General features: G+C 42.1%; 1 protein-coding gene across 6 annotated transcripts; it reads right to left on the minus strand.

Annotated features, from left to right (window-relative positions):
* On the minus strand, nucleotides 1-26,917 carry LOC110691843. 6 transcript variants are annotated; one of them, XM_021868803.1, is made up of 12 exons: nucleotides 26,479-26,917; nucleotides 24,380-24,599; nucleotides 21,902-22,049; nucleotides 6,822-6,929; nucleotides 6,143-6,300; nucleotides 5,365-5,527; nucleotides 4,582-4,721; nucleotides 2,983-3,658; nucleotides 2,712-2,824; nucleotides 2,353-2,608; nucleotides 1,215-1,477; nucleotides 1-549 (listed from the first exon to the last, which is right to left on the minus strand). In XM_021868803.1, exons 1-11 carry the CDS (start codon nucleotides 26,675-26,677, stop codon nucleotides 1,217-1,219), a joined length of 2,442 nt encoding a protein of 813 aa, XP_021724495.1. In that variant the 5' UTR covers nucleotides 26,678-26,917; the 3' UTR covers nucleotides 1-549; nucleotides 1,215-1,216. The 6 variants fall into 6 exon arrangements, with proteins under 6 accessions (XP_021724495.1, XP_021724494.1, XP_021724492.1 ...); XM_021868802.1 differs by having other exon boundaries at nucleotides 1-661; XM_021868800.1 differs by having other exon boundaries at nucleotides 1-744.
* Nucleotides 26,918-27,527: the final 610 nt, after the last annotated feature.

Raw genomic sequence — 27,527 nt, forward strand, 5'->3', positions numbered from 1 at the left:
TAATGATCTCTTAACATTCGCTTCTTTTTCATTACCGTCCCGGAAATTTTATATACAAAATTTACAAGCTGTCACAATATGAAACAAGTGTCCTAAAAACTTGGTGTTATGCTAATCAGGTGCACGGCTCTCAGAATGCAGCAATTTCACAATCGTAGGCTACTGCATAGAGACCTTATGCCCAGGAATAATGAAGTTAAAAGTTAGAAGTCCAAGTTTGTACTGGAACCATGACAATTGCCAGTTTTCACTGCTAGACCAGCATGGGGCCACCGAGGTTCGAGGTCGAGCAAGCTGTTTGTTGGACACCACTGGTAATGGAATCTGTGGCATTTTCCCCATATGCTAGGGACCTGAGTAAAACCAGCATATTGGCAGGTTCACTTTGGGAACACCAGACTTCAATGAATATCAGCCTCGTCAGGGTTTCAGCTTACCAATGGCCATTGCCTCACATAATAGGAAGCAAAACGCGGCACAACTGGTTGGGATGGAGAGTTGATTTCCCATCAGAGCTTGATGTTGAGCAGGATAGAAAACATCAATTTCCTGCCGAAGTGTATGCATTGTAAGTTGTAATTAAGTCCAAGACTGATGAGTACTTCTCTATGAGCAAGTAAGGAGACAGCAAACTATTCCACAACTTTTGAGAAAGTTTGTCCTGCAGTTTATAGTAATGCTTATAATGATCCACCAGCATAGCATAATCATCTGCTCCAGTATATCCAACTGCATAATGAGCATCTATTTGATTGTTCATCGAGATAATCTCTTTGGTCAAAAAGCAAAATATGAACTATAGCTTAACTTTACAAAATAGGGTTAGAATCAAAAGTTCCAAGTTCTCAACGGATGCACGAAAAGCTAGCCAAATCAACACAAGTTTATAGTTCATCATTGACCAACTTTACACCAGAAAGCATGTATAACCATGTTTATTATTTTATTTTAGCGACCAAATCATTGCACTCAGCATGCTTAGCAGCTACCTTGTAGTATATCAGGGTTGAAGAATGAAATAGAGGCACTTTTTACAAGGGCAAGACCAATTTTTTTTCATCAAGCCAAGGAAGTTAACAAGAGCCACGTCAATGTGAACCAGAAGAATTGAAGAGTCAATACCAACAATTTTCAGGTTTGATGACATAGGGATAAAACAAAATTGGGGGAGAAAGGGAAAAATAGGATATGCATTGAGGAATTAGACGAATTACCTTCACTCTGATTTCTCTTGCAACTCTTCTTCTTTGGTTTCCTTGTTTTGATCATTCTCAAAGGGTAATACTGTCACTGGAGCCGCAGGCACAGTTTGCCAGCGATCTTTCAGAAGTTTTCTGAACCTTAATACCATTTCCTTCCGGAATTCAAGTTCACGAGTGAACAGATCAAATATAAAGAAGGAAAGAATGTATTTAAAAGGAACGATAAACAGGATCGTTGCAGACGATAACAAAACTAGTGCGACTTCATTGGTAATCTGGAAGGAAGGCATCAATGAACATTTATATAAAGATGGATGCTAAGCAATATCCAAAAGAAGCAATCGTGTCTACACAAAATAAATAAATAAATAAATAACTATCACATAGTAAACAAATCTATACAAAGGAATAATAAGCCTTCTCTCACTGAGCCCCTACGAAAAGAATCTTCTTTAATCCTTAATCTATTCATGATGAATCTATCGGCATAATATTCATGAAACCTCTGATTCACTCCCTAAGTTTAGCGATATTGAATTGTTGCAAAATTAATAAATTTTTTACTAGAAAAAGATCTCTTAGTGGCAGAGACAAGGATATGTGCCGTTGTACATAAAACTTAAAAGAGTCCCCTTCAGGTGGGAGGTTTGTACACTAAGCTACTGCTGTTATCTTTAAGCTCTCTGGTGCCACTAGAAATGCAAACAAGTACTGTGTTTCCTAAAAAAAGAGCGCAAGCAGCAGGTTATCAACAAATATGAAGTGAATAAGGGAGGGAGAATGGCAAGTACAGAAAGTTCACGACCACAAATATCACTCCCCAACCTCTTAGCTAAAAATACAAAGTTGAGCAGAGATAACAGGAAAAAAAAATAATAATAACCCAAACACAGATTTTGCAAAATATGCCATGTCCAATAGTCAATTAATGTGAATTGATATGAATACAAAGTTTAATGATTTGACCTTCATAATTATGTCATACTGAAAGATATAACCTTCATAATTATATTTCGTACTGAAAGATATAGCTAAAAAAAATGGAGAAAAACAAACCACAGACACATTTACTGAAAGTGCACTAAGCCATTTTGATTAGCATCAGATCTAATTTAAAAAGGTACATAGAGTTCAAATACATATTACATACCTGAGGCTGACCAGAAAGGAGAATAGTACGTATTTTTAGAAGTGTGACATTAACATTTTGAAGAAAGTTCTCCATATCACGCATGGCCTTCTTAAGCGCTATGATCTGCTGAACAGTGTTAGAATGTGGCTGGTCACGAATTGTAACATTCCCAAAGGATCTTCCAAGTCGACCTTGCTCCCTTAAGGCCTTCAATGACAGCATAATCCCAGCTGCTACCATCAATGTTGTAGGAAAAACATATGCTAGCAGATTTCTGACAAGGATTTTGTGGGAGAATTCAATAGACAAAATCTAGAACTGTAATACAACCATTGTAACCATTTATCAGTAATAAAAAAAAAAATTATATATTATACCTGAATATGATAGCATATGCCAGTCCAAGAACCGAGATTGTCAAGAATGGATTATCCCAGTGTCTTAGCTTTTCAAAATTTCTAGCCATAATAGTTAGAGGGAGAACAAGTTCCTGAAAACATATTGAACAACATTACTCTTCTCCGCATAAATAAGATCCTTTTTTTCTTCTACTGTAACAAATGTTGAGTGAAATATAGTAAAAGATGGTTCAGTAAAATATGAGATGAAATATAAGCAACTATTTAGCACATAAGAAAGTAGACTGACCTTAAAAAGGTCAATGTTACTTGGTATCCCTTCCAGGGTAGCAGCATCAATGGTGGCCTGCGTTTTTTCAATAACTTTACTTTTTTCCCTGCATATTCTCGCTGCCCTTTCTGTCAAGGAAGCACCTCCCACAATAATATTTTTGCTCAACACAACTCCCTGCTTAAGAGGTGCATTTCTCCAAAAGGAAATTGAATTATTAGAAGCCCAGGTTGGAGATTTCATCCACTGGCTCAAATACACACTTCCATCTACATCATATACATGGTCTTCATAAGCCTCATCCGGGGACCTAGACTTCTTACTATAGCTTCTTACCTTCCTAAATTTTGAAACCAGTGGTCCACCCCAATAGTTAAGAGCAAGAGTTTGGCAAACAACATCGCCATATGGAGCATACTGCAAATATGAGAACTGAAGAAGTTTCAAAGGCTCATCCAATAGCTTCCTGATAGACTGAAGAGATTGAAGTCTAGAGATACTTTTAACAGCCTCTATTTTAGCTCTTTCATTTCCCTTATCAGCACCATAAACATGAGAAACTGAATCCTGTTCTTGGGGTCCATATTCACGCACAAACTTGTGAAAAGCAATAACTTCATTTATAGATGCATGCCAAACATCTCGCCTCATTTCACCTCCAAGATCAATAAACTCCAACACCCACGGTTTATATCTAATTTCAGGAAGAAAAATAGAGCGCACATAATAAACAAAGCAGTTTTGTATCATTATGTGTAATGTGAACTAATAATAAACAAGTATGGCTAAGCTATAACACTGTGACACAAAAACAATGCAATGCCTCACTATCATACCTTATGTAAAAGATCCAGGATCACTATGCTAATAGGAATTTGAGCAATTGTACAAAAGCTTAATTATTTAAAAAGATATTCATCAAACACATCTTGTAAAGAGCTCATTGAATCATTGATAGGATGTACTCTAAAGTTATGATACCTACATATGACAAAAATGTCCTTATTGGTAAGGGTTCTGCTATCCCAAAAAAAGCTACTTTCCTTCTCTTTCATTTGTTTCCGCTCTTTCCCCTCCAATTTCCTCCATAATTTATCAGCCCCACTTTATTCATCAGGGAGAGAGAGAGAGGGGGGGGGGGATGAGGTCTAAAAGCAAAAGAGAAAGAAGGCAAAAAGGGACATAAATGAAATAATACGAGTAGCATTTTTATTTTTATTTTGCCTTTTGAGATGGTATTTATGAATAAAAATATAGGTGTAGGGACAAAGAGTTATTGGAGAAAAGTGCAAGAAATGATATTAATACAATTGGCATATATAAGACCTGGTTGTACACAAACATATCTCTTGTATCTTTACATACAAATGACCATGGCTCACTGTAACACTGGCTAGATTCTCAATGAGGTCTATAAACCCTCACATCCATTATCGCTTAAATTTGATTCTGGGGTTACACTGTGGTGTTCCTTAAGTCAGACTGGCAATATGAAAATAAAGATAACCAGTTCACACTTCACAGCTAAAATGAAGCAGATCATACTCAAAGTTCAAATAAAAACTAATATAGAAATAATGCAAAGCTACAGGGTAAAAGAAACATTGAGACACTTACTTCTTTTCACCAGAAGAAATAGAGACAGCTGAGTCAAAGAGCACCGATCCAAATAAACCAACTTTAGTCTGCTTCACCTCAGCCCCGTGTCCAGTAATATCCAATCTCTCAACTTTTTTGTTCTTAAAAAAGTCAATTGGCTGCCAAACAAATGCAAGCAGCTAATATTAATTTTGAATTTTCAAACAATACTGTTATATAGAGAAAGGTCTGGGAAACTTTTGTAAAAGGAAACTGATTTTTAATGAAACATAGACTAAGTTACTAATTTATCATAGATAAAAGCATGAAAAAAAAAGACTAAGGTACTGAAACTCATAAGAAAGGCTATAACTGTAACTTTCTTCCGCATTTAATAAACAGTGATTTAATACATTTTCCCTTGCCCCTTATAATTAGTTCTATAAGACTAGCTCTTCAGGTGAACTAGCTAAAAATAAGCCCCATTGCCTTAATTGGTGAAAGAGATGAACTAGTAAAGGGCTTCATTGACAATAAATTCTAATTTTCTTCATAAACTCACACCTTTCAGTAAACATTGTCATATGTTTTCTGTATAACATGTCCCAAACTTAGTACTTCTCAATCAAAGTAATGAATTTTTTAAAAAACCAATGTTCCCTTAAATATATTCTTATAGATATATTGCAACAGTTCTATAGAAGGAATACCAAATGGTTTTAAGACTTTTAAGGGTGAACTCTAAATTGTGCCAGGTTATGACATCGCTAAAAGTATTGCATATAGTTCCTACAGAAAACATAGTTACTCAAGTTAAATTACCTCAAAATAGAGGGCTCTTTCTGTCAAAGTCAGTTTTCCTGGCCATGCCATGTTATCTTCCCATTTCAGAATTGGCTGCTTCCTGCTAAAACCCACACACAAGACTTGTTCGGATGGAGTGTGGGGAAATTGAGGCTTATAGGAAGTCCTGTCTTTGTGTACTCTACAGCAAAAATAAGCACACACATACTTACTACGAACCATCAGATAACATCAGACTACATGAGATCAAATAGTGAAACTTTATACGAAGTAAGATTTAAAATAATCGAATTTGCATCATATTAGACAGAAGCCAATCATGAGACAAATCTCCAGTGACATGACAAATCATGAAAAGCCAAAATGAAAAGTAGGGACACTAAAGAAATAGAACTAATAATCAGGAATAAGCCTCAGTCCCACAAGACAGAGTATTGAAAATATTGATTAATTACCACAAAGGGAGTTTAGTTGTAAACCATGTAACTAATGATTGGCTGGTAAGGGAAATAGAGACAATGTCATTCATATCATGAAAGGGATACATGTACATGATAAAGAAACCAAAATAAAGACCACATTCTCCTATATCTCTTCCTTTTAGAGCAACAATGTCATTCATATCATAAAAGGGGTTATTAATTTCCTTTTTGGAGTGATGAATTCAGGATGAGAAACAGACTCTTATGATGTATAAAAGTTAATCTCTTTCCTCAAAACGTCCCGTCAGAACAACAACCACATTCAAGAGTTCAAATCAAAGTGCAAAAAAAAAAAAAAAAAAAAAAACGCTCACTTAAACAGCCCATTAATGTATGAGGACCAAACGCTGAAAGAAATTCCTCCTTTATCACCCGAAAGAGCCTTGTAGATATTATGCACAGTTGCTCGATCAGCGACGCCGGAGATAGCGGGTGCAATGCGAACAAAGGCTTCTTCTCTGACAAGCCTTGTCTACACAAGAAACAAGTCTTCCTTTAGCCAACCGTCCAATCTATAGATACACATTTGATTAGGGAAAAAAATACATGAAGATTATTATGAAAGCAACTGAACATGCAAAAACAAGCCATAAAGCGGCCAATCATGCTCTGGACTATATCAACAGGTCAATTCTCATGCGGTAGACAAACCAATGGATAAGTGTGAAAATCTACATACAAAACAAGTTCTAGGGCATTCGGAGATGAGAGAGGGAAAGAGATTTAAGTTTAGTGAGTGTTTGTTGTTTATTAAGTAATGAATTAGAGTTAATCTCATCATTCAGTGTGTAATGGATACCTTTTGCACTAATTCACGTTAATTTACTGAATGTATGGAATGAAGAAAAAAAAAAACTAATTTTATATCCTTGCAAATATTTACGCACTCATCACATGCATATAGGACTAGTACCCTAGAAGCAAGTAGCATAACAGTAGAAGAAGCAGAAACATGAAAGAGTAGGTAGACTAGGAGTAAATCAAAAATGAAACCTGTAAAGATGCTGCTTCAGAACCATCAGGATATGAATCATTTTCTAGTCTTTGAGGTTCTTCCCAAGCAAGCATAGTAATGAATATCAGCCTCCGGAAGGCAAGCTCCTGATCAAACCAATAATCAAATGCAAACTCACATTATATTCTCTTTTTTTTTTCTTTTCTTTTCTTTTTTTTTTAATTGTAGTTTAGAAATAAATAATATAATTCCAAGCAATTAGCAATTCATCCAAGGTTAAATACCCATTGAAACAACCCAAAAATCTCAATAATGTTAGATTGCCACATCTTCACAAAAGTGTATCTACTAGATTTTTAAGGACTTGAACTAATATATTGACAAAACAAGTCAACAACTTATTAATCAACAAAGATTTTGAAAGATCAGATAAGCTTAATAACAGATGGAATTGTTTTATGTCATCAAGTAATCAACAGAAGGATTGGCAAAAAATTACAGAGTTATATCAAATCCTTCAAATCACAGGGTAGGGGATGGGTGTCCCTGCTTTACACCAGCATTGTAGGCCAAGATATATCTGAGACAAAGAGACCACATGTCTCTGCTGATTAGACTGGAATATTTAGCTCAGTACAATGATCAGCTAACATATTAGATAAATACAAATCTCCCTTCACAAATGTGTGGATTTAACACTCCAGAACTTATGTGAATCACACATGCCAATTCACACACCTCATCAGGCAATAACACAGTCCCACACTCATGGAAATTCCCATTCCCAGATTACCCTCTAACAAAAGTCAGTAAGCTCAACTGCCACCCAAAGTTATAACCTGACATCAGCTAATATGTCCTCAGACTGCTGCAGCTTGTCCTCTGATGGCTGCTGTAGCCTGTAGCCATATTACTTACAGCATATAGTTCATTCAATCTTGGCGATCTTCAATGATTAATACGTTACTGCAGATGGAAATTCAACAGCTCTGACTTCAAATCCTCCTTAAAAAGGCTGCAACTTTAAATCTCCTACGATGAGTGCAGTAGCCAGATTCAACAAACAGTTCATTCGGTGTTGGCTCCATAGCAGAGGTTACACTTGAGAAAGGATTTTTGACAGTTAATATGTTACTGCATAGGTGTATATAAGTATTTAACAGCACCAACCCTATATTTTAAGCTGCAAGAGTGCAAGGAAGATGAAACCTCAAGGTTTACATGTCCTTACAAATTGTGGCCTTAGTGTCACGGTCCAGGAGTTAGATTCTAGCACTTGGCTACTTAACACATCACCAACCCTATGTTTTAAGCTGTAGGTAGGCATAATCCAAGAAAAGATAAACTGAATTTTACTGATTCACTAGTTATTTGTAAAAAAAAATTACAGCTAGAAGAGTGAGGACAAGATGTCCCCACAACGAAATAGGGTATCTAAGTTACACATTAGCCATTTGTTTTGTATCTCTCTTATTGTATAATTTGTGGGATAGACCTGCCACCTTAGCCCATAGAGACGCCAACAAAGTACCCTATCCCACAATAAGCATGATTTGCAGCAGCACCGCAAAAAATGCAACCAGTTTTCTCCAGCCAAATAATCCACATAAATTGCCAACACTACATTTCCTCAAAGCAGTTTCTTATCCTTCCCTATTTCCAACCCCAGATACCAAATCTGTAGCCATTCTTGAAAAATAGAAGGTTAAACTAAAGTCTCCTTCTACAACAAAAAGAGCCTTCTCTAAACATAGCTTGCTCACTCACAATGAATAAAAATAACGTAAGCAAGACTCAGTGCTAGCTCCGCGAAGCAAGCATGTGTGATAAGTCAGGTAGAATAGCCAGCCTCAGTCTCCTCTTTTATAGCATTTCATTCACGTTGATCCTACTCACAATGAGCATCCAATACGAAATCACTCAAGTGGATATGAAGCTTTCAGATGCAAACGCAGGGTACTTAGGGAGACAAGTCAAGCAATTAGAAAGGATTTGTGAGAAAACATTCCCATGGATATCCAAGAAACATTCACAAGAGTCACAACTGCACAAGAGTTATTTATTGAATGATGTCAACTTCTGTTGAAACAATTGAAGAAGCTGCCTTCTCATGGCCCCAGATGCTATTGTGAATAGGCCTTACAGATGATACTTGTTTCGGGGTTTTTTGATGTGTCCTGCGGGAGAGTTACAATTCCAAGAATGCCCTTCGACGCCTGTGCCTGCAAAATCACGAAGACTCCTGGGGGTAGGAGCTCCGCCTCCGACGATCAAGTTAGTAAAGATACGGGAGGTAGAATGCACGTAATGTAGAAGTTACTTCTCGCGTAATGGGAGAATTCTGCAATTAATATTGCTCGGGGTAAGTGTTTTTCTTTCTGAGGAGTATTCAATGTGAACAACAAATGTTCCAGCCTCCCATTAATGAGGGTCCTTCCACTATTTATAGTGGGGAAGGGATGGTTTCCCTTTTAGGGTTTAGAGGACACGTGTCAGCAGAGGATTGGAGCCCTGCTGACCAACGGCTGGATGCCACGTGTCACTAGGCCATTGGGCCACGTGTTTAGGGTATTTTTACCCCAAACATTTGCCCCTCGCTGGTGCTGACGTGGCAGGGTGCCACGTGGCGCCGGTGAAAGGTTTTTTTTTTTTTTTTTTTTTTTTTTTTTTTTTTACAACTCTTCAGATTCTTTTTGAAGGATGGAAAAGCAGAAGGCGAAGAGTCACGACTTTTCACCTTCTGGGACAAATTCTATAAATAGGAGAAGATGTCCCCCGAGCTCTCATTTACAAACTTTGCCAAATTTCTGAAAATTTGAGAGCAGCCGGCAATTTGAGAGTTGAGAGCATTCGGAGTTGAGATTCGTTGAGAGCAACCGGTCTACAGACCGTCTGGGTCGTTGCAAGCTAGCCAAAGGTTTTCGAGAGGGTAATCAGAGAAACCCAGCCGGATTTTGAACCGCCTGCGTCTTCGCAAGCATCCCAAAGAATTTCCAGATTTTCTTCTAGGTACCGTCTCTATTCTTTCTAGCTTTTTCATGTATTTCCGTTTGAGTCTTTTACTCGCAAATAAGTAGATGGACCCCTTATACCCATACCCGGAACCTAGCTGTGAACTCAGCCGGTTTATTAGTACGGCTGAGTCTAGAACTGGGTCTGCCGCCTCTGTTCTTTGGGACAACCCTTTTTCAACACCCATATCGACCGACTCTGTGTCTGTGCAGGACACAATGGCCAGAATCCGGTCTACTGCCAGAGATCCCAACTACAGAAGTGGGAGCTCAGGTGAGCAGCCGCCTGAGGTCCCAGCTTCAGGCGGTGAAGTAGAGCAAGGAGAGGTAGAGCAGAGAGGCTCACCCGGGGGCGCTCCTAGCACCCCGGGTGATAGCATTTTAAACGAAGAGACTGCTCCCCTCCAGGAGACCAGAGAGCAGGTAGGCTCTGATAAGGAGGTCTCCAACTCCCCAGCCGGCTCTGATGCCGGTCACGTTCAAAGTAGCAGTAGCAGCTACTTAAAGGATAGCGAGGAGGCGGAGAGACCTTCTTGGGATAATAGGAACGATCCTCTCATGATCGCCGTCTCCTCTAAGGACCGCGAGCTCATGCGGGCTGCGCTGCCAGATTTTATCAAACGGCGGCCGCTGGGGGGTGACTATACAATAAAAATCCCGGCTGCTCTGGGAACAATATGGTGGGAGGATGGACAACCGAACGCGAACGCTTGGTTCGGGTGCTACGAGGCGGCCTTCGTGGCCGGAGTCCGCTTCCCTCTCCACGACACAATAAAAGCCATACTTAGGGGGTATGGCCTAGGTCTCTGGCAATTAACCCCCAACTCATGGGTAAATATTTTAGGGTATATCGCCGCCTGCGAGATGCAGGGCCTCAACCCCGGCTGGGAGGCGTTTGCCCACATGCATTACTTGAGTAGGAGCCCAGGCGGCTGGAGAGCCTGGTATACCTTGACCACCCAGCCCAAATACCTTATGACCTTGGACAAGCCATCCAAATGGTCGGACTGGAAGCACCGGTTCTACTTGGTTAAGGCCCCAACTACGGCAGAGAACAGAGAATTCCGGATCTACAACCGGAAACCAGAACTCTTGGGGACCAAGTGCTGCCTGCCCCCTGTCCCGGAGGATGATAGAGAGACCATCCTTGACTCCGGGTTTTTTGAGTTAGTTCCTGACACCCTCTCATCCGGAGAGATAGTAAGGGTACCTAGAAACTGGGTGCCCAAACATGAATTTTTTAGGGACGAATGCTTCTTGTCCGCTTGTGGTCTAAGCAGCATGTTTAAAAAACGTATGTATTCGGAACTCAGCCGGTTTCTTTCGAACCGGATGCTTTTATTTCCTTGCTTATTTATTATTCTAACCGTGTGCCTTCCTCTGCAGAAGAAGCCAAGAAAATGCTGCCCACCGAGAAGACACCGGCTAGGTCGGCTGCCGACATCCGGAAAGCCAATCTCGAGAAAAAACTTGCTGCCTAGGCGGCGAGGAAGGTATAACCATCTGATCCTTCTCGTTTATTTCAATCCTTTTATCCCATAACTTATATTTTTCTCGTTTACAGGACGGGAAGCAGATGCCCCGGTCCCTTCAAAAACAGGTCAGGCCTCCGCCGACCCAACAAGAGTCTACATCCAAGGTGCAGAAGACAGCCGACCGGCAAACTACCGGCGGCAAATCAATAAAGGTCCCAGGCGGGCCTGGATCTGCGGATGTGCTTTCTGCCATCCCATTGAGGACCGCAACCGGTCCCTCTGAAGGCCGTTCGGGCCGCCAAGGTAACTTCGACCTTACACTGCTTGACCTGCCCATGCGGGTCAAGTCTTATTCACAGTCTCGATCGCACCCGGGGGATTCTCCAATCAGCCGGCAATCTATAGGCAGAGCATATGCGAGTTTCTCACCGTGTGCAGATAATTCTCCCCGCTGGCCGGACGGGGCACAATATGCCCGGGCCATGCTGAAAGCCGTCCCCAGGGACGAGAAGGAGGCGATCCCTGGGATCAACTCCTTTAATGCCGACCGGGTGCTGGTCGACCTGGCCGACGTATGCTCCAACAACCATGCGGTAATTTTCTCGACGTGCATTTTTAAATATGCAGTATTAACCGGCTGTATTTTTGCAGGCTATGCTGCGCGTAGAGGGGCTCAAACGAGCTTATACCCGCAAGTCTGAAGAGGTAAGGAGAAGCAAACGGGCTGTTGATGACGCCCATAATGTTGCTGACTACTCTTTGTACATGCATGGCTTAGAATCTAAATCTATACGCATGGAACAGGCGGAGAAGACCAAGGCCCTCCAACAGCAGATTGATCAGCTGAAAAACCAAGTTGACCAACTGCAGGCGTCCCTGGATGATGCCAATAAAAAGTTGGAGGAACAGAAAGAGCCCCTCCAACGGCTGAGCAAGGCGGAGACTGAAAATGGCCGCCTTGCCAAAGAGAATGAGCGCCTGCGCAAAGAGGCGGCTGCTGCCAATGAGAACTTCAAGGCCACCTTGGAGTCGGAGCAGGAGAGGCTCATTGAAGAGAATGAGCATGACTGTGCAAACCGGATGCAACGGGCGTTTTCCCTCATCCACCCGGAGGCGGACTTCACCGTCTGGGAACTCGCCTTCAAATATTCTGATCTTGCCATTCTGGCCGAGGAGGCGAATGAGCCGGGGCCCGGACCCTATGACGCTTGGGTTAGGGAGGAGATTGCGCGACGGCAGGCGGAGGCTGCTGAAGAGGAAGAAGTTGTTCCTGAAGCCGACGCAGCCGCTCACCCTGATCCAACCCAGAACCAACCGGAAGAGGACCGGTTCACTGTTCGCCTAGAGTAGCAACTACTTCCCGGCCTGCGTGCCTTGCATTATCTTGTAATAGCACCTGATGAGATGGGCTAAGCTGTAATAATTTTTATTTTGAATATTAACATTTTCACCGGCTGAGCCGACTTTTGAATGCTTTTTATGTTTCTGCACTTCAATACTAGAATTCTTGTTATTTTTTTATACATATTTCTGCGAGGATAACCAAAAGAACCCCGCCGGTAACACTACCGCTTGGGTCTTTGCAAACAGCAAAGAAATTTGCAAAGGTTGCCAAGAGGACCCCACCGGTAACACTGCCGTCTGGGTCTTCGCAAACTAGGCGAAGAAATTTGCAAGGGTTGCCAAGAAGACCCCACCGGTAACACTGCCGTCTGGGTCTTCGCAAACTAGGCGAAGAAATTTACTAGGGTTGCCAAGAAGACCCCACCGGGAACACTGCCGTCTGGGTCTTCGCAAACTAGGCGAAGAAATTTACTAGGGTTGCCAAGAAGACCCACCGGTAACACTGCCGTCTGGGTCTTCGCAAACTAGGCGAAGAAATTTACTAGGGTTGCCAAGAAGACCCCACCGGGAACACTGCCGTCTGGGTCTTCGCAAACTAGGCGAAGAAATTTACTAGGGTTGCCAAGAAGACCCCACCGGTAACACTGCCGTCTGGGTCTTCGCAAACTAGGCGAAGAAATTTACTAGGGTTGCCAAGAAGACCCCACCGGTAACACTGCCGTCTGGGTCTTCGCAAACTAGGCGAAGAAATTTCGACCCAAAACCAAACCGGATGGCGTCTGGGTAATTTCCCCTGGATAGCGGTCTGGGTCTTTGCAAGCCAGGCGACTATCCATATGATATAGCTCGAATATACACTAAGTGCCAACATTAGATTCGGGAGCCAGTCGGTTTATACTGAATTACCGGTCGGGACTTCGCAAAAGAATCACGCCAGATTAGGATGTCCATTCACCGGTTAGGCTTTTGCAAGCATACCCCTGAATGAATTATGGCCTAGACCAAATGTTTTTAGGCCTGCTCTTAGAGAGTCAGGCGGCGGTATTGAGTACCGGCTGTCCTTCCAAAAAGTGAGCCGGCTGCAAGTTTGGGGTTGCTAGCCTGCCCTTTTTTGGTGCGAAGGATCGTCAGGCGGATTTGTCCGCCTGTGTGATCGCTTAGAACAATTTACCACCCAAATGGGAGATGTTCTCTTCGATGAATTCACCCGTATGGGTGTCACCGGATGAAAAAATTAGTTACTGGTGCCGCTTGTGGTAGGCACAAGACATGGCGGCTGTATACAAAATTGAATGTAATTCTCATTAATCATTTGAAAATTTTCAAAAGATGTACAATACTTAGAAGTAGTATTTTTTGAGGTTATCTACATTCCAAGTTCTAGGCAACTTTCTTCCGTCTGGAGTTTCCAGGCGGTAAGTGTCGTCTCGTACTTCTTCAAAGATCCGGTAGGGTCCCTCCCAATTTGGGGTTAATTTGCCTTGTTCATTGGCCCTACCGGTTGCCTCCATTTTGCGAAGCACAAAATCTCCTTCTTTCAAAGGTCTTTTACGAACCCGCTTGTTGTAGGCTCTAGTCATACGCAGACGGTAGATCTCATGACGCAAGGCAGCATTCCCCCTTCGCTCTGGAAGAGCGTCTAATGCCAACCGCATGGCTTCCCAGTTAGCCTCCTCATCATATAACATAATGCGTAGAGTAGGCTCATAATGTTCAATGGGAAGAACTGCTTCAGTGCCGTATGTCATGAGAAATGGGGTCTCACCGGTTGCCCCCTTTTCGGTTGTCCGGATAGCCCAAAGGACATGAGGTAATTCCTCTGCCCATAGTCCACCGGCTCTTTCTACTTTCTTCTTTATCCCGTCTGAGATCAACTTGTTAAAAGCCTCAACTTGACCGTTTGCCTGAGGACGGCCAACGGATGCAAAACAATGGGAAATTCCTTGGTCTCCCAACCAGGTCTTCAGGACAGGCGTTTCGAACTGCGGTCCGTTGTCGAAAACCATGGACATTGGAACCCCGAACCGGGTGATGACGTTTCTCCAGATGAAAGAAATCACGTCTTTCGTTTTAATCCCTTTTACCGCCTCTGCCTCAACCCATTTGGTGAAGTAGTCTACTGCTACAAGAATGTAGCGGCGGCCGCCTGATGCAGGCGTATAAGGTCCCAAAATGTCCATGCCCCATTTAGCAAACGGAACCGGACTATGGATTGCCGTGAGTTCTGTTGCCGGTTGATGTATCAACTTAGCGAATTTTTGGCACTTGTCGCATCTCTTTACTAGATCCATGGCATCCGCTTCAAGAGTGGGCCAGAAGTACCCTTGCCGTCTGGTTCTTCTGGCCAGGGACCTGCCGCCAATATGCGAGGCACAAAACCCCGCGTGCAGATCTTCCAAAACTTCTCTCCCCCTATCCGGGGTTACACATTTCAAAAACGGCTGCAGGTATCCCTTCCGGAGGAGTTCCCCTTGATGCATAACAAAACTTGAAGCACGCTTCTTGAGCGCTGATGCTTCTGAAGGGTCATCCGGCAAGGTACCATCCGTCAAAAAGGACCGGATGGGATCCATCCAGGTAGCAGTTCTGTCCAAGACTCCAATGGGATCATTCTGAATACTTCGTTTTTCAATGACTTCCCAAAAGACCGTCCTAGGAGCATCACCGCAGGCTGATGATGCCAACTTTGAGAGGGCATCCGCCTGATTGTTTTCAGACCGGGGCACCTGTCGCAGATGAAATTCATCGAAGGACCCAGCCTCCTCTTTGACCGCCTGCAAATATTTGATCATAGCCGGATGGGTGGCTTCGTAGTCACCAAGGTATTGGCTAACGATCAGCTGTGAATCTGAGCAGGCGTCGACCTTTCTTGCACCGGCTGCCTTACACATGCGCAATCCGGCTAGCAGGCTTCATACTCTGCCTCATTGTTGGAGGCTTGGAACTTAAACCGTAGTGCATATTCAAACTTATCCCCTTCCGGGGAATGACAGATAACACCTGCACCACAGCCGTTCACCGTAGAGCTGCCGTCTACAAATAACTTCCAGACCTGATCAGGGTTTTCCGGGTGCACCGGCCTAGTCATCTCGACAATAAAGTCGGCAAACGCCTGACCTTTCACTGCCCGCCTGGGTTCAAAAGTTATCTCAAGGCCTTGTATTTCAACAGCCCACTTGATCATTCTACCGGATGACTCTATAGCAGTCATCGTACGCTTGAGCGGCTGATCTGTGTATACCACAACCGGATGTGCCAAAAAATAAGGCTTCAACCGCTTGACTGCTACGAATAAGGCCAACCCAAATTTTTCGATCATGGGGTACCGGAGCTCAGCATTTTTAAAGACATGGCTGATGAAGTACACCGGCAGCTGAATGCCGTCTCTCTCAGCGAGGAGAACGGCACTAAGGGCGTGATCAGAGACGGCTAGGTACATGTACAGAACCTCCCGGGGTAGGGGGCTCACTAGCCTTGGCAAAGAATGCAAGTGCTGCTTAAGCCTCTGGAATGCCGCCTCTGCTTCTTCACCCCATTCAAACCTTGACCTCTTCCTGATTGCCTGGAAGAAATAGAGGCACTTGTCACCTGACCGGCTGAGGAACCTCCCCAATGCCGCCAGACAACCGGTCAACTTCTGGACCTCTTTTACAGTGCGGGGAGACTTCATGTCAATTACCGCCTGTATTTTTTCCGGATTAGCTTCGATGCCTCTTTGGTCAATCAAGAATCCGAGAAACTTCCCAGACTCAACACCAAATACGCATTTCTTTGGGTTAAGCATGACCCGGTGCCGCCTTAGTGTGGTGAAGGTTTCTCGCAGGTCTGCTAGGTGATCCGTCTGTAGCTTGGATTTGACTATCATGTCATCGATATACGCCTCTACATTCCTGCCAATCTGGTTGATAAAAACGGTGTTTATCATGCGCTGGAATGTAGCCGGTGCATTCTTCAACCCAAACGGCATCACCGTATAGCAGAATAACCCCTGATCAGTGACAAAAGCCGTCTTCTCCTGATCTTTCTTCCAGAGAGGTATTTGATGGAAGCCGGAATAAGCATCCATAAAGCTCATTAACGCATGGCCGGCTGTTGAGTCGACTAGGCTGTCAATCTTTGGAAGCGGGTAGCTATCTTTTGGGCATGCTTTGTTCAGATCTGTGTAATCCACACACATCCGCCAAGTACCGTTCGGCTTCTTTACTAGAACGACATTTGCCACCCAATCCGGGTAGTAGCATTGCCTAATGAACCCAGCATCCAACAGCTTTTTGACCTCAGCCGCTGCCGCTTGAGATCTTTCTCCACCATGATCCCTCTTTTTCTGCCTAACCGGCTGCTTTTTGGGATCTACGGCTAGCTTGTGGACAGCAAGATCCGGGCTGACGCCTGGCATCTCTTCCACTTCAAAGGCAAAGATGTCTTTGAATTCCTTCAGCAGCTGGAGCAAGCCTTCTCCCAACCGTTCGAAGGCTACCGTCCCGACCTTGACTGTTCTTTCAGGACGGCTGTCATCTAGGATGACATCAAGGCAGTCACCAGCCTGAGGTCGTTGGTCATCTGACCTTTCCCCGGCTAGTGATTGCTATTTCTCCTTTTTGACGGGTGCCAGTTGGTCCGCCTTTCTTTTCATACCGGCTGCCCTTGGAGCCGGGACTGCTGGGTCGCAGTTATCAATATCTATGGGCTCGCCCTGGCCGGCTGCACCCATAGTTGTCTTGACGTCAGAGAGATAGCACTCTCTTGCCGTCTTCTGGTCCCCGCTTAGGGCACCGACTGTACCATCATCCTTTTGAAATTTGACCAACATGAGGACGGGATGATGACAGCCTTAGATGCGTTGAGGGTAGGACGGCCAAATATCATGTTGTAGGCGGACAGCTCCTCCACAACTAAAAACTTGACTATCATGTGGCGTCCTTGCCCCTTTTCACCCAGCCGGATCGGAAGATCTATGCTTCCGACCGGATGCACTACTCCACCCCTAAAAACCGACTAGTGGGTGAGGAGCCTGGTGCATGTTACCGGATGTGTACTTGAGCTTGGTCAAGCACTGATAACTGATTAGGTCAGACGAGCTCCCGGTGTCTATTAGGATTCGGCCAACCTTCTGGTTGGCAACCTTGCATTCGATGACGATGGGGTCATCATGAGGTCGCCTGACCTTGCCCCGGTCCTTTTCAGAAATAAGGACCTCAGGAAAGATGTCTTTCGACGCCTGGCCCTCATCCACTGAGTTGACCAGCTTCCTGATGTTGTCTTTGGTGCCCCGGATGGTAGGACCCCCTCCGGCAAAACCGCCTGCTATTGTGAAGATGGTCTCTTCATCCGTCTCGGAGTTTGCTGGGCCGGTTTTTGCCGCCTGCCCTTTCTTGGCCTGGGTATTACCCTTAGCCTTGGGTAGGTAGGATTTTAGGGCCCCCTCATGTGCCAGACGGTCCAATAGCCGCCTGAGGCTATAGCAGCCATCGGTGTCGTGGCCGACATCCTCGTGGTATTGGCAATACTTGCTCTTGTCCCGTTTATTCACGGGGCTTTTCATTTCAGCCGGTTTGTCGAGAGACATCCGGTCTTTGATTTCCAGGAGGATGGTGGAGCAATCTTTTGCGAACTCGTATTTGGGAGCATACGATTCTGACTTCCGCCTGATCTTCTGGGCCGGCTGTCCTGATCGGTCAGCTGCCCAGACCCTTTTCTCTTTTCTTCCTTTCTTGCCGGCTGATGTTGTTGCCGGCTCTCTTTTTTGTCAGACTTTTTATAATCTGACGGCTGCTTGACAGCACAAAGCTCCGTCGCCTGTATATAGGCTTCAGCTTCAATTAACGCCTCTTGGAGGGTAGCAACCCTCTTCCGGACGAGGTCAAACTTAAAGGTCGACCCATCCTTCAGACCTCGAAAGAAGTCTGTATAGGCCACTTCGTCTGATAGTCCTGGAATCTGAATTCTCATCAGATTGAACCGTCTGACGTATGACCGGAGGCCCTCCCGGTCGCCCTGCTGTATTGCCCCTAGGTCGAGGCTAGTCTTTTTGGCAGGAATATTCATTGAGAAATTTGACGTAAACAAGTACGCCAAAGTTCGAAAGCTGTTGATGCAACCGGCTGGTAGGTTACCAAACCACCGCTGGGCTATGCCCTTGAGGGTAGCCGGGAAGCATCGACACCAGACGGCATCATCTAACCCCTGGAGGTACATGAGGTTAGAGTAGGCCATTAGATGGTCTTCTGGGTTGGTGGTGCCGTCATAGGCCCCCACCAAAACATTCTTGATCTTAGGCGGCTGTGCCGCCTGGGTTATCTCTGGTGAGAACGCCGTTGGCTGTTCCCCCAAATTTAGCAGGCGCAGCTGCCAGTCCATGGGTTGGAACGGCTGCTGCGCTTGCCCACCGAAAAGACCCGGTGACATAAAAGGGGATCCACCCAACCCATTCGGTGTGCCGAATAGGCCAGGCTGGATCACTTTGGGTCCAGACCGGGCAGAAGCTTCGCCCATCTGGCTCCCAAGGTTCGTTCCCGTACGCCTGTGTGAGACGTCATGGAAACTATCCGGGAAGGTCGACGTTGAGGCCGACGCAGACGCCTGACCTCGCTTCTCTTGGAGAAATGTGCGGGCGTCTGAGAATGTTTTCTTGGAGCCATCCGGCTGTACATGCCGGATGGCCTTTCGCAGCTCCCCTTGAGGAAAACGGAGTCTGCTTGGATCAAACCTTAAGCCCTCCCCCTCCTTTGGCTTGGGATGAGGGTAGGAACTCGTTCTTTGACCGCCTTCTTTCCAGAAGGCTTCTTGGCCGGCTGACCCTTCTTTGGAGTAGCTGACCGGATGAGGCTCTTGATCTCACCCTTGAAACTATTCATGAAAGACATGAGTTCGTTTCTTGTAACGGGGGCTGAGCCCTCCACTGTTTGGGCAATTCCAGCCGGTTGCCCGGCTGGGTGGCTGGGAGCAGCTTGGCTGATTTCCCGTTCTCTTCTATCTTTAGCACGAGGGTGCTTCGTTCTGAAAGACCCATCCGGGGCCACATATGTTTCAATTTCGTCTCCACTTTCATGGTCCGTCTGGACCTCAGGCTCGACCACAGGCCGTTTGCCCTGATTCGGTGACACAGTATCAGAAGTCATCTTAGAAGTACTCTCCCCACAGACGGCGCCAAATGTTTCGGGGTTTTTTGATGTGTCCTGCGGGAGAGTTACAATTCCAAGAATGCCCTTCGACGCCTGTGCCTGCAAAATCACGAAGACTCCTGGGGGTAGGAGCTCCGCCTCCGACGATCAAGTTAGTAAAGATACGGGAGGTAGAATGCACGTAATGTAGAAGTTACTTCTCGCGTAATGGGAGAATTCTGCAATTAATATTGCTCGGGGTAAGTGTTTTTTCTTTCTGAGGAGTATTCAATGTGAACAACAAATGTTCCAGCCTCCCATTAATGAGGGTCCTTCCACTATTTATAGTGGGGAAGGGATGGTTTCCCTTTTAGGGTTTAGAGGACAACGTGTCAGCAGAGGATTGGAGCCCTGCTGACCAACGGCTGGATGCACGTGTCACTAGGCCATTGGACCACGTGTTTAGGGTATTTTTACCCCAAACAATACTTATGTTTAGTTTTGTAGTTGCTGCTGGAATGTAAGATTGAACTTATTCAGAAGCATATTGACAGTTTTAGTCACAAGTTATCCAGCCACCACAAAAATAATGAGTGACCGGAAAACAACAATTACTTAAGCTATACAATATTTCCCAATATGACACTTTTAAGTAATGTCAGGAAGCAGATATATCTACACCTTAACTTGGTTTCTCACACCATGAAAAAAACATAGAAATGCACAAACAACAAGGATCAGAGTTTGGAAACTTGTTTAAGACTTCTAAGAAGCTTCCAAGTCTGATTTACAGATTTACTAGAAACATCTCCAATTGAGGTTTGCGAATTGAGCGCATTAGGTGTGCGGGTCATCGATTTCAAAAAAGGAAATACTCATAAAAACATCAGAACAGTGCCATACATGTGGACAAGATTGCACTTCCTCAATGGGAAACCAAGACAAAGTAGGAATCTTAAACTATAATAATTTGCATTAGAACAATGCAAGGCTACACCAACTTCAACATTAAAAGCGATTAAACCCCACCCCCTACAGTGATCAGCATTTTGATCTATCAACAGACTTGGAATTTCTCCAAACCAGCAAGCACACATAGCCATCGACTACAATTGCATAAGCTAACATTAGCATTAGCAAAACCACAATGCCCTCAAAGGTGGGGCGACGGAGGAATGAAGCTGTTTCCGTTAGGCCTAGATATGAAGCACATCAACCATCTATTCTTCAATCTTTGCAATAGATAAGTAGAGAAAATGAATTTACAAGCCAAATTGCATGGGACCATTACAATTTACAATCCAAAGCCAGAGAACACAGCTGTCCAAACAAAATCATTGAGCTTCCGAGCAATTTGTGAAAGTTCAATCAAACTTGATACTGCTATGAAAAAACCTACAGCGGTTATAGAAGGATTATACATATATAAACCAGCAGAATCACTACATGAATCAGATCCTTAAATATGATCTAGAAAACACAAAGATAAATGACCTCATCTAACTTGCAAAAGGAGCTGCTCTAAAATATAATTTCAAGAAAATTTGTTTCGATATTCGAAGATAGAGACAGGGCATTTAAAGGATGTCCCCTGCCAATTATCACCAAAAAAAATATCACATGGTACAAAACCAAGCTTCCCTCCTCTGCCTACAGTATGCAACCAAAACCAATATCACTCTCAACTGTGAATCTGCAATCCTCTCTTCAACATGAGCATCAAAATACTATTCTCCAAATTCTCACCAGTCAACAACTCCAACAAGTAGCAACAAAGATATAAGGGGAAAAAAAAGCATTCATAAGACAAGTCCAATGGAGGTGCTCGAAACCTTAATCAAAGGGAAGTGTAAACAATGGGAATTAAAAGGAGAGATGAGAGAGAAGCTAAGACTCAACATGTATAAACAAGGGATACTCCTCAAGACCTTTCTAGCCAATAAAATTTCTGATAAGGGTGCCAAGAAAATAAAACTCATGTCAAGAGTTGGAAGTAATTAGAAGCATCATCTACAGTTGACATATGATACAAAACTCATGAGGAAAACCAAGGTATCCTCCCAGGATCCCAAAAGCTTATTGAGTAATCAGAAATCATGGATTTAAATAAAAAAATTTGACAATATGCGCAACATCAAACAAGAGCAGAGAGAGAGACAGAGAGAGATGAAAACCTAGCCCCACTAACCTGAAGGCAAGGATGAATATCAGAATTATCCCTCGACAAAAACCTAAAGCAGCAATACTCGACCAAATTACGGGCATCCTTGTGCACAGATTTGGGCACAAGAGCTTCAAATAACTTTTGCATTTTCTTCCCAGTCAATCCATTCATCCTGCGTGATGCATGTCCATGCTTAGCCAATAAATTAAAAAAAATTACCAATAGGAGATGTCTTAAAGGCTTAAAGCTAACTTAAGAAAATCCTTTATGTACACTTCTTAGGATTAGGACCGCAAGAAATTCAAATTATCTTTTACTTCACATTATAAATTCCCTGTATTATCTTTGATGTATCTAATACAATTTAAGGGATTGTAACCATGTGAAGGAACTAAATGAAATCTACGTTGTGCATTGGTGATAGTAAGAATAAAAAAAATATCCCTAGAGATAAACTTAATTAACAGCTTAACCTGACTCAAACCAGCTCAATATAGGCTCAAACTCAACTCAAAACCTTGATGAACTTAATTGAACTCTAATCAGCTTGAGTACTTGATCAAGAAACTTGCAAGCTTTTTTTTATTTCTTGTTGCTAATTAATATTTTGGAAAATTAAGGAAACTTTTAATATAAATTATACTTCCTCCGTTCCAAATTGGATGACATGTATTCCTTTATGGAATTTTCTTTTTAGATGGCACGTTTCTATTCTGGGTAAGTTTTTTATGGTAAATTGTCTTTCTCTCCTCTCTCCTCCTTGACCCCCCTTTCTATTCTTTGTTACAGCCACCACCATGGCTCATTTTCTCTCTCCCCCATCAGCCACCACCACCATATTCTCAGTCCTCCCTTGCTGCCGACTTTCCCCCCTCATCGCCAAGATTAGACTATTTCCTACCCGTCATATTTGAAGAAGCAATTTCCTGTGGATGTGGAGAAAGAGATGAAAGGTGGGGCAAGATTTGAATCAAGGAGCTGAGACTTACGAAAAGCAACTTTTTTTCCCCAAACACAAAATCAAAGCAAGTCTCTATCATCACCACCAACATCGATGTCTCTTTTGCTGCTTCCATCCACAATGAAAAAGAAAATTCATCAAAGATTTTAGCATCAAACATAAAAAATAAACCCACGTCTATTTTTTTGAAATTAGAGGAGAAATTTTTGATATTTACTGCTAGTATTCGTCTAGAAAATGTATACCCACATCAATTTTTGAAAGTTAAGGTGGGATTTGATTTGTAGGGAGGAAGATGATGGGGTTTTGGGTTTAAATGCGGAGTGAATTGGTGTTGGGTTGCTAAGACAAAGATGAGTGAGAATCGAAGGAGAGATGATGGTATTGGGGGGAGCAACTTGACTGAGGTGATGAAAGGGGGAGAGAAAAAGGTGGGTTTGCCGCTTAGAGGTGGCTAAGTAGTTGAAGGTGGCAGTGATAGTGATGGTGGGGTTTAGGTCAACTAAAATGGTTGGCCTCATTTGGTAAGGGTGTTTATGTCTTTTGTCATTCTATCTCCCTTCTTAATATCTGTGCCAAATAGCATGTCATCTATTTTGGAACAGAGGAAGTATGTATCTCCTACTTACATTCTTTATTAAAATAATAATTATAAATAGTAGAATAATAAAAAATAGAGTTATACACTTATGCTTCCTCCGTTCTTTAATTATTACAACATGTAGGGGAGTAAGAAATATAAGGAACCCATATAAAAAGGAGAGAGATAGAAAAGAGTAAATAGAGAGACCCATAAGATGAAGAGAGAGAGAGAGAGAGAGAGAAATCATATGCAAATAACTAAAACTTCCATAAATTGCAACATTAACCGATAAGAAAGAGGGAAAGAAAGTATATTTTCTTAGGGAGTTGAGACAAAAGTAGCAAGATCCAAGGGGTTTAGATGATAAGAGAAAGTTGAATTAGCAAGGGATGACAGTGCTCTTCTGTCCTCAAGTTAACAAAGCTGGCAGCATGCTTAATGGTTTTACAGGTTGAACACTATGCCACTACGACTAAAGTGCAGGGAACCCAAGGGCCTATGGATATTTTGTTCCCAGACTAAAGAATAATTTGTAAATTGTACCCAACCACAGGTACCCATAAGGCCAAAAAGTATACCCTAAAATGCTTAGTTCTACATTATTCCTTCATCGGCACGTTATGCACATCTTACTGTATAGGATTAGCATAAAATTGACTCCATCGAGTATAGTATTCTTTCTCTCCCCAATAATGTTCCCATTTTCCCTTCACACATAAATTTAGGAGACCCTTGGTCCCTAGGTTGTGGGGCACTGTTAATTTAAGATGAATAAAAACAAAGTATGAAATTTGTTTATTAGTACTGGTTAGGTGAAATAAAGTGGGGGTTATATATTAAGTAGGTCCCAAGGGGAAAATAGGTAGTTTATTTGGGACAAGCATATAGAGAGAATTGGAAATTTATGTGGAAGCAGAGTGAATAAGATGCAAAGAGTACAAGGTTGAGAGTGTTTTACCGACTGAATTGTTCAATTGAAACAACAGCAGCTAAAGAAAGATTTCCATCAAGCATTTCACTCTGAAGAGTCATTTCTCCCACGAGTATACTTTCACCATCATAATGATCAACATCATTGTTGTCATCAAGCTTTCCAGATTTAACATACAGAGAAGTCGCTTCATTTAGGAAGTTCTGGGTTCTTGATAGCAATGTATTCAAACTTTTCTTCACAGTATCTAGAAAGGTCAGAATTAAACATCAGCCACAGCTCAATAACCCTAGATCATTCCACCAAACCATATAATTTATTCAATTTCAATGAATGAAGTGCCTCTTCTATTTTGCAGAAAAGAGACCAATTAGTATAGAGGAATAAAGTTTTCCTTCTCCCATACCATGATAAGTTTTCATTTTTTAAAGACGTCCAAAATGCTGGACAAGTATTCCAGAATAATGTCCAAGGAGTTCAGGATTGGGAAAACAATATTAGGAGGGAAAAAGGATACAACAAGATAGGTACGCTCCCTTATTATGGCTGCATTCTACATTAGACAAGCTTTAAGAGACAAAGGGAGTATAAAGGACCGAGGAACACAAGCATGCCAAATGCAACAATGAGGAACATGGTTACAAAGCCCCACATGGACCCATCCAAGTGACTAAGCGAGCAAACTGGGTAAAGAAGAAAAACCATATTTATAAAGGAGGAAAAATAATATACTATATCTAATTTTTGAAAATCATTAGCTATTTATCCTCATACTTATCAGACACAAAACTTTAAATATGACCAAAGAGAAAACCTTCATACGACAATTATCTATATCCCTATAACCAAATTCAGCGATGCTGCTCAAAACTGGAAGTCCAATATCACCAGCTTACCACAAAAATGATAAGCACTCAGATAAAACACACAAACAAGAGTCTCCTTTTCCCTTCATCTTTGATAACATCCACACATTACATAATCATTGGACAAAATAGCTCTATAAGTCTTCATGTTTGTAGAGCATTAATATTAAAGTAGCCACGGGTTTCATTCAGATAAAAAGATATATTCAACTTCAAAACTTTAGACTTCCATAACAAATAGAAGATTGGAGATGGTCAGCGGCCTTCTATAATGATTATAACAAAATTAAGAAATATAAGCAAGATAAGGGTCCGAGACCCACACCCCTTGATACTTTATCCACGCAAGCGCGCACACACACACACACACAAGAGCTCATTTGGTGTGTTATTCACCTCCTCCAAAAGAGGAAGAGAGAAGCAAAAGTGTTCCTATCTCTTACCAAATACTCCAAATGTGGGGCACTTATTGCCATGAGGAGAAATCTTTGGCTTTTCAAAAGTAATGCCGTAATGGACTTAATTACTTCCTCCACATCTTTTTTTATTGTGAGGTAGTAGAAGTTTATAGCATATTGGATCAAGGGTCAATAGGAAATTGCCTCTCTATCATTAAAGCGAAAAAGATTATGCCAAACCGTCTAACATATTGAAGTGAAAGCTTCAACACTGTATAAAAAATTGAATCCTAAAAGATAAAAAGGAATTTTCTTTCTGCTATGATAATTCCTAAACTAAACTATGTTAAGAAGCCTATATAGAGACATTAATGCTCGAGCTAATGTTAATTTGATCAACAATAGCAAATTCTGTAAGAAATTCCAAAATCTTCATACTCTCTCTTCATTCCACACTGATTGCCCCATTCAATTTTTCCCTAAGAAAAAGTAATTCATATTTGTAATCCCGTACATTCCAACATTCAAATCATTCTTCACAATTTCATGTTCATGCAGCTCCAATTCTTCTTGCTCAAATTTTGCCCATTTTTACACATTTTCGGAAGTAATCAAAATTAATCAGCATCAATCATTCTCTTCAAGTGCATCATATTAATCTACTATGCTACCAAACCACATAAACACACACAAATTGCCATTCTATCAATAAAAGAATGATCAAACAAGCAATTCCGAACCCAAAATGATAAAACTAACAACTACTCAATCACAATTCAGAGCAAATCTAAGACCCAGTTCATATTTTCTAATAAAAAACAGAAAAAACAAAATAAATTGAGATTAAAGTTCATATAATTACCGGGGTCGAAATCACTAAGCTTCCACTTGGGATCCCTCCATTGAATCGGGAATTTAAAGGGTAATTTACGGTCTGTAGAATCATTTGCAGATGATCTGATCTTACAACAGTAAAATCCATGGTGGGTTGGCTTTAATGGCGGAGGTTGCACTGGAATTGCAAGTACTGTGTATTGTTTGAGTGATAATTTCAGTAACATTTTCTGTAAAATTGTTTCAGAATTTCAAGGAATTTGAAATGATGATGAAGGTTGAAGTGAAAGACTAAGAATTTGAATTGATTTGTGCATTAATTTTGGAGGAGAAAATTTGAATGTGAATAGGGTGTGTGAAGATTGGCAAGATCAATAGGAATTGTCTTTGTTTTTGGATTTTTTTGAAGCACTGGAAGTGTCGAACGGGACTGTTTCAAAGACGTCATCCACTAATTCGTAGTCTCCCGTCTTCACCCCGTGTCATAATCACCAATTCGGACCCGCTCATAATGCGAGTAATATGCGTGCGTGGCGGCCAGTGTTATCATGATCATGGACGCATTTGACTCTCGATAAAAATCTTATTTTTTCCACACTTTTTCGAAAAGGCGAACGATTTTGAAAGTTTAACTTCCTTAGTATAAACTTAATTCTACAAAAAAAATTGTAAAAAGTATGTCGGGTTTTCCTACAATGACCTAAATTGTGTTAATTAAAGTGATTTCACTAAAAGATGCAACGCAGAGAATGATCGGAGTTTAAATAATGTTTTCGACAATAATGGGATATACATATGTCACCATTGCATCGGTGAGTTATTTAGGCCTTGTCCATTTCACCTTATTTTTGCTGAAATTATTTTTACTGAACTAAAATTATTTTTACTGATTTTCTGTTATATTTCTTTTTTAATTTAAAGTTACTGAGTTTTACAGAACTAAAATTATATATACTGAACTGAAATTATATTTACTGAAATGAACTTAATTTTACTGAATTGAATTTATTTTTACTGAACTATAATTATTTTTACTAAACTGAAATTAATTTTACTGAAAATTCTTTTTTTTAAAGT

The sequence above is a fragment of the Chenopodium quinoa genome, unplaced genomic scaffold (assembly GCF_001683475.1).
Source record: "Chenopodium quinoa cultivar QQ74 unplaced genomic scaffold, ASM168347v1, whole genome shotgun sequence".
NCBI lineage: Eukaryota > Viridiplantae > Streptophyta > Magnoliopsida > Caryophyllales > Amaranthaceae > Chenopodium > Chenopodium quinoa.

What these genes read in the sequence shown, in the direction of transcription:
- LOC110691843 (XM_021868803.1), bottom strand. Translation starts at nt 26,677, where the DNA reads ATGTTACTGAAATTATCACTCAAACAATACACAGTACTTGCAATTCCA. An exon ending in GCTTAGTGATTTCGACCCCG is followed by an intron (nt 24,600 to 26,478) that starts GTAATTATATGA and finishes TGACCTTTCTAG; the next exon opens with ATACTGTGAAGAAAAGTTTG. An exon ending in TCAATTGAACAATTCAGTCG is followed by an intron (nt 22,050 to 24,379) that starts GTAAAACACTCT and finishes TGCATCACGCAG; the next exon opens with GATGAATGGATTGACTGGGA.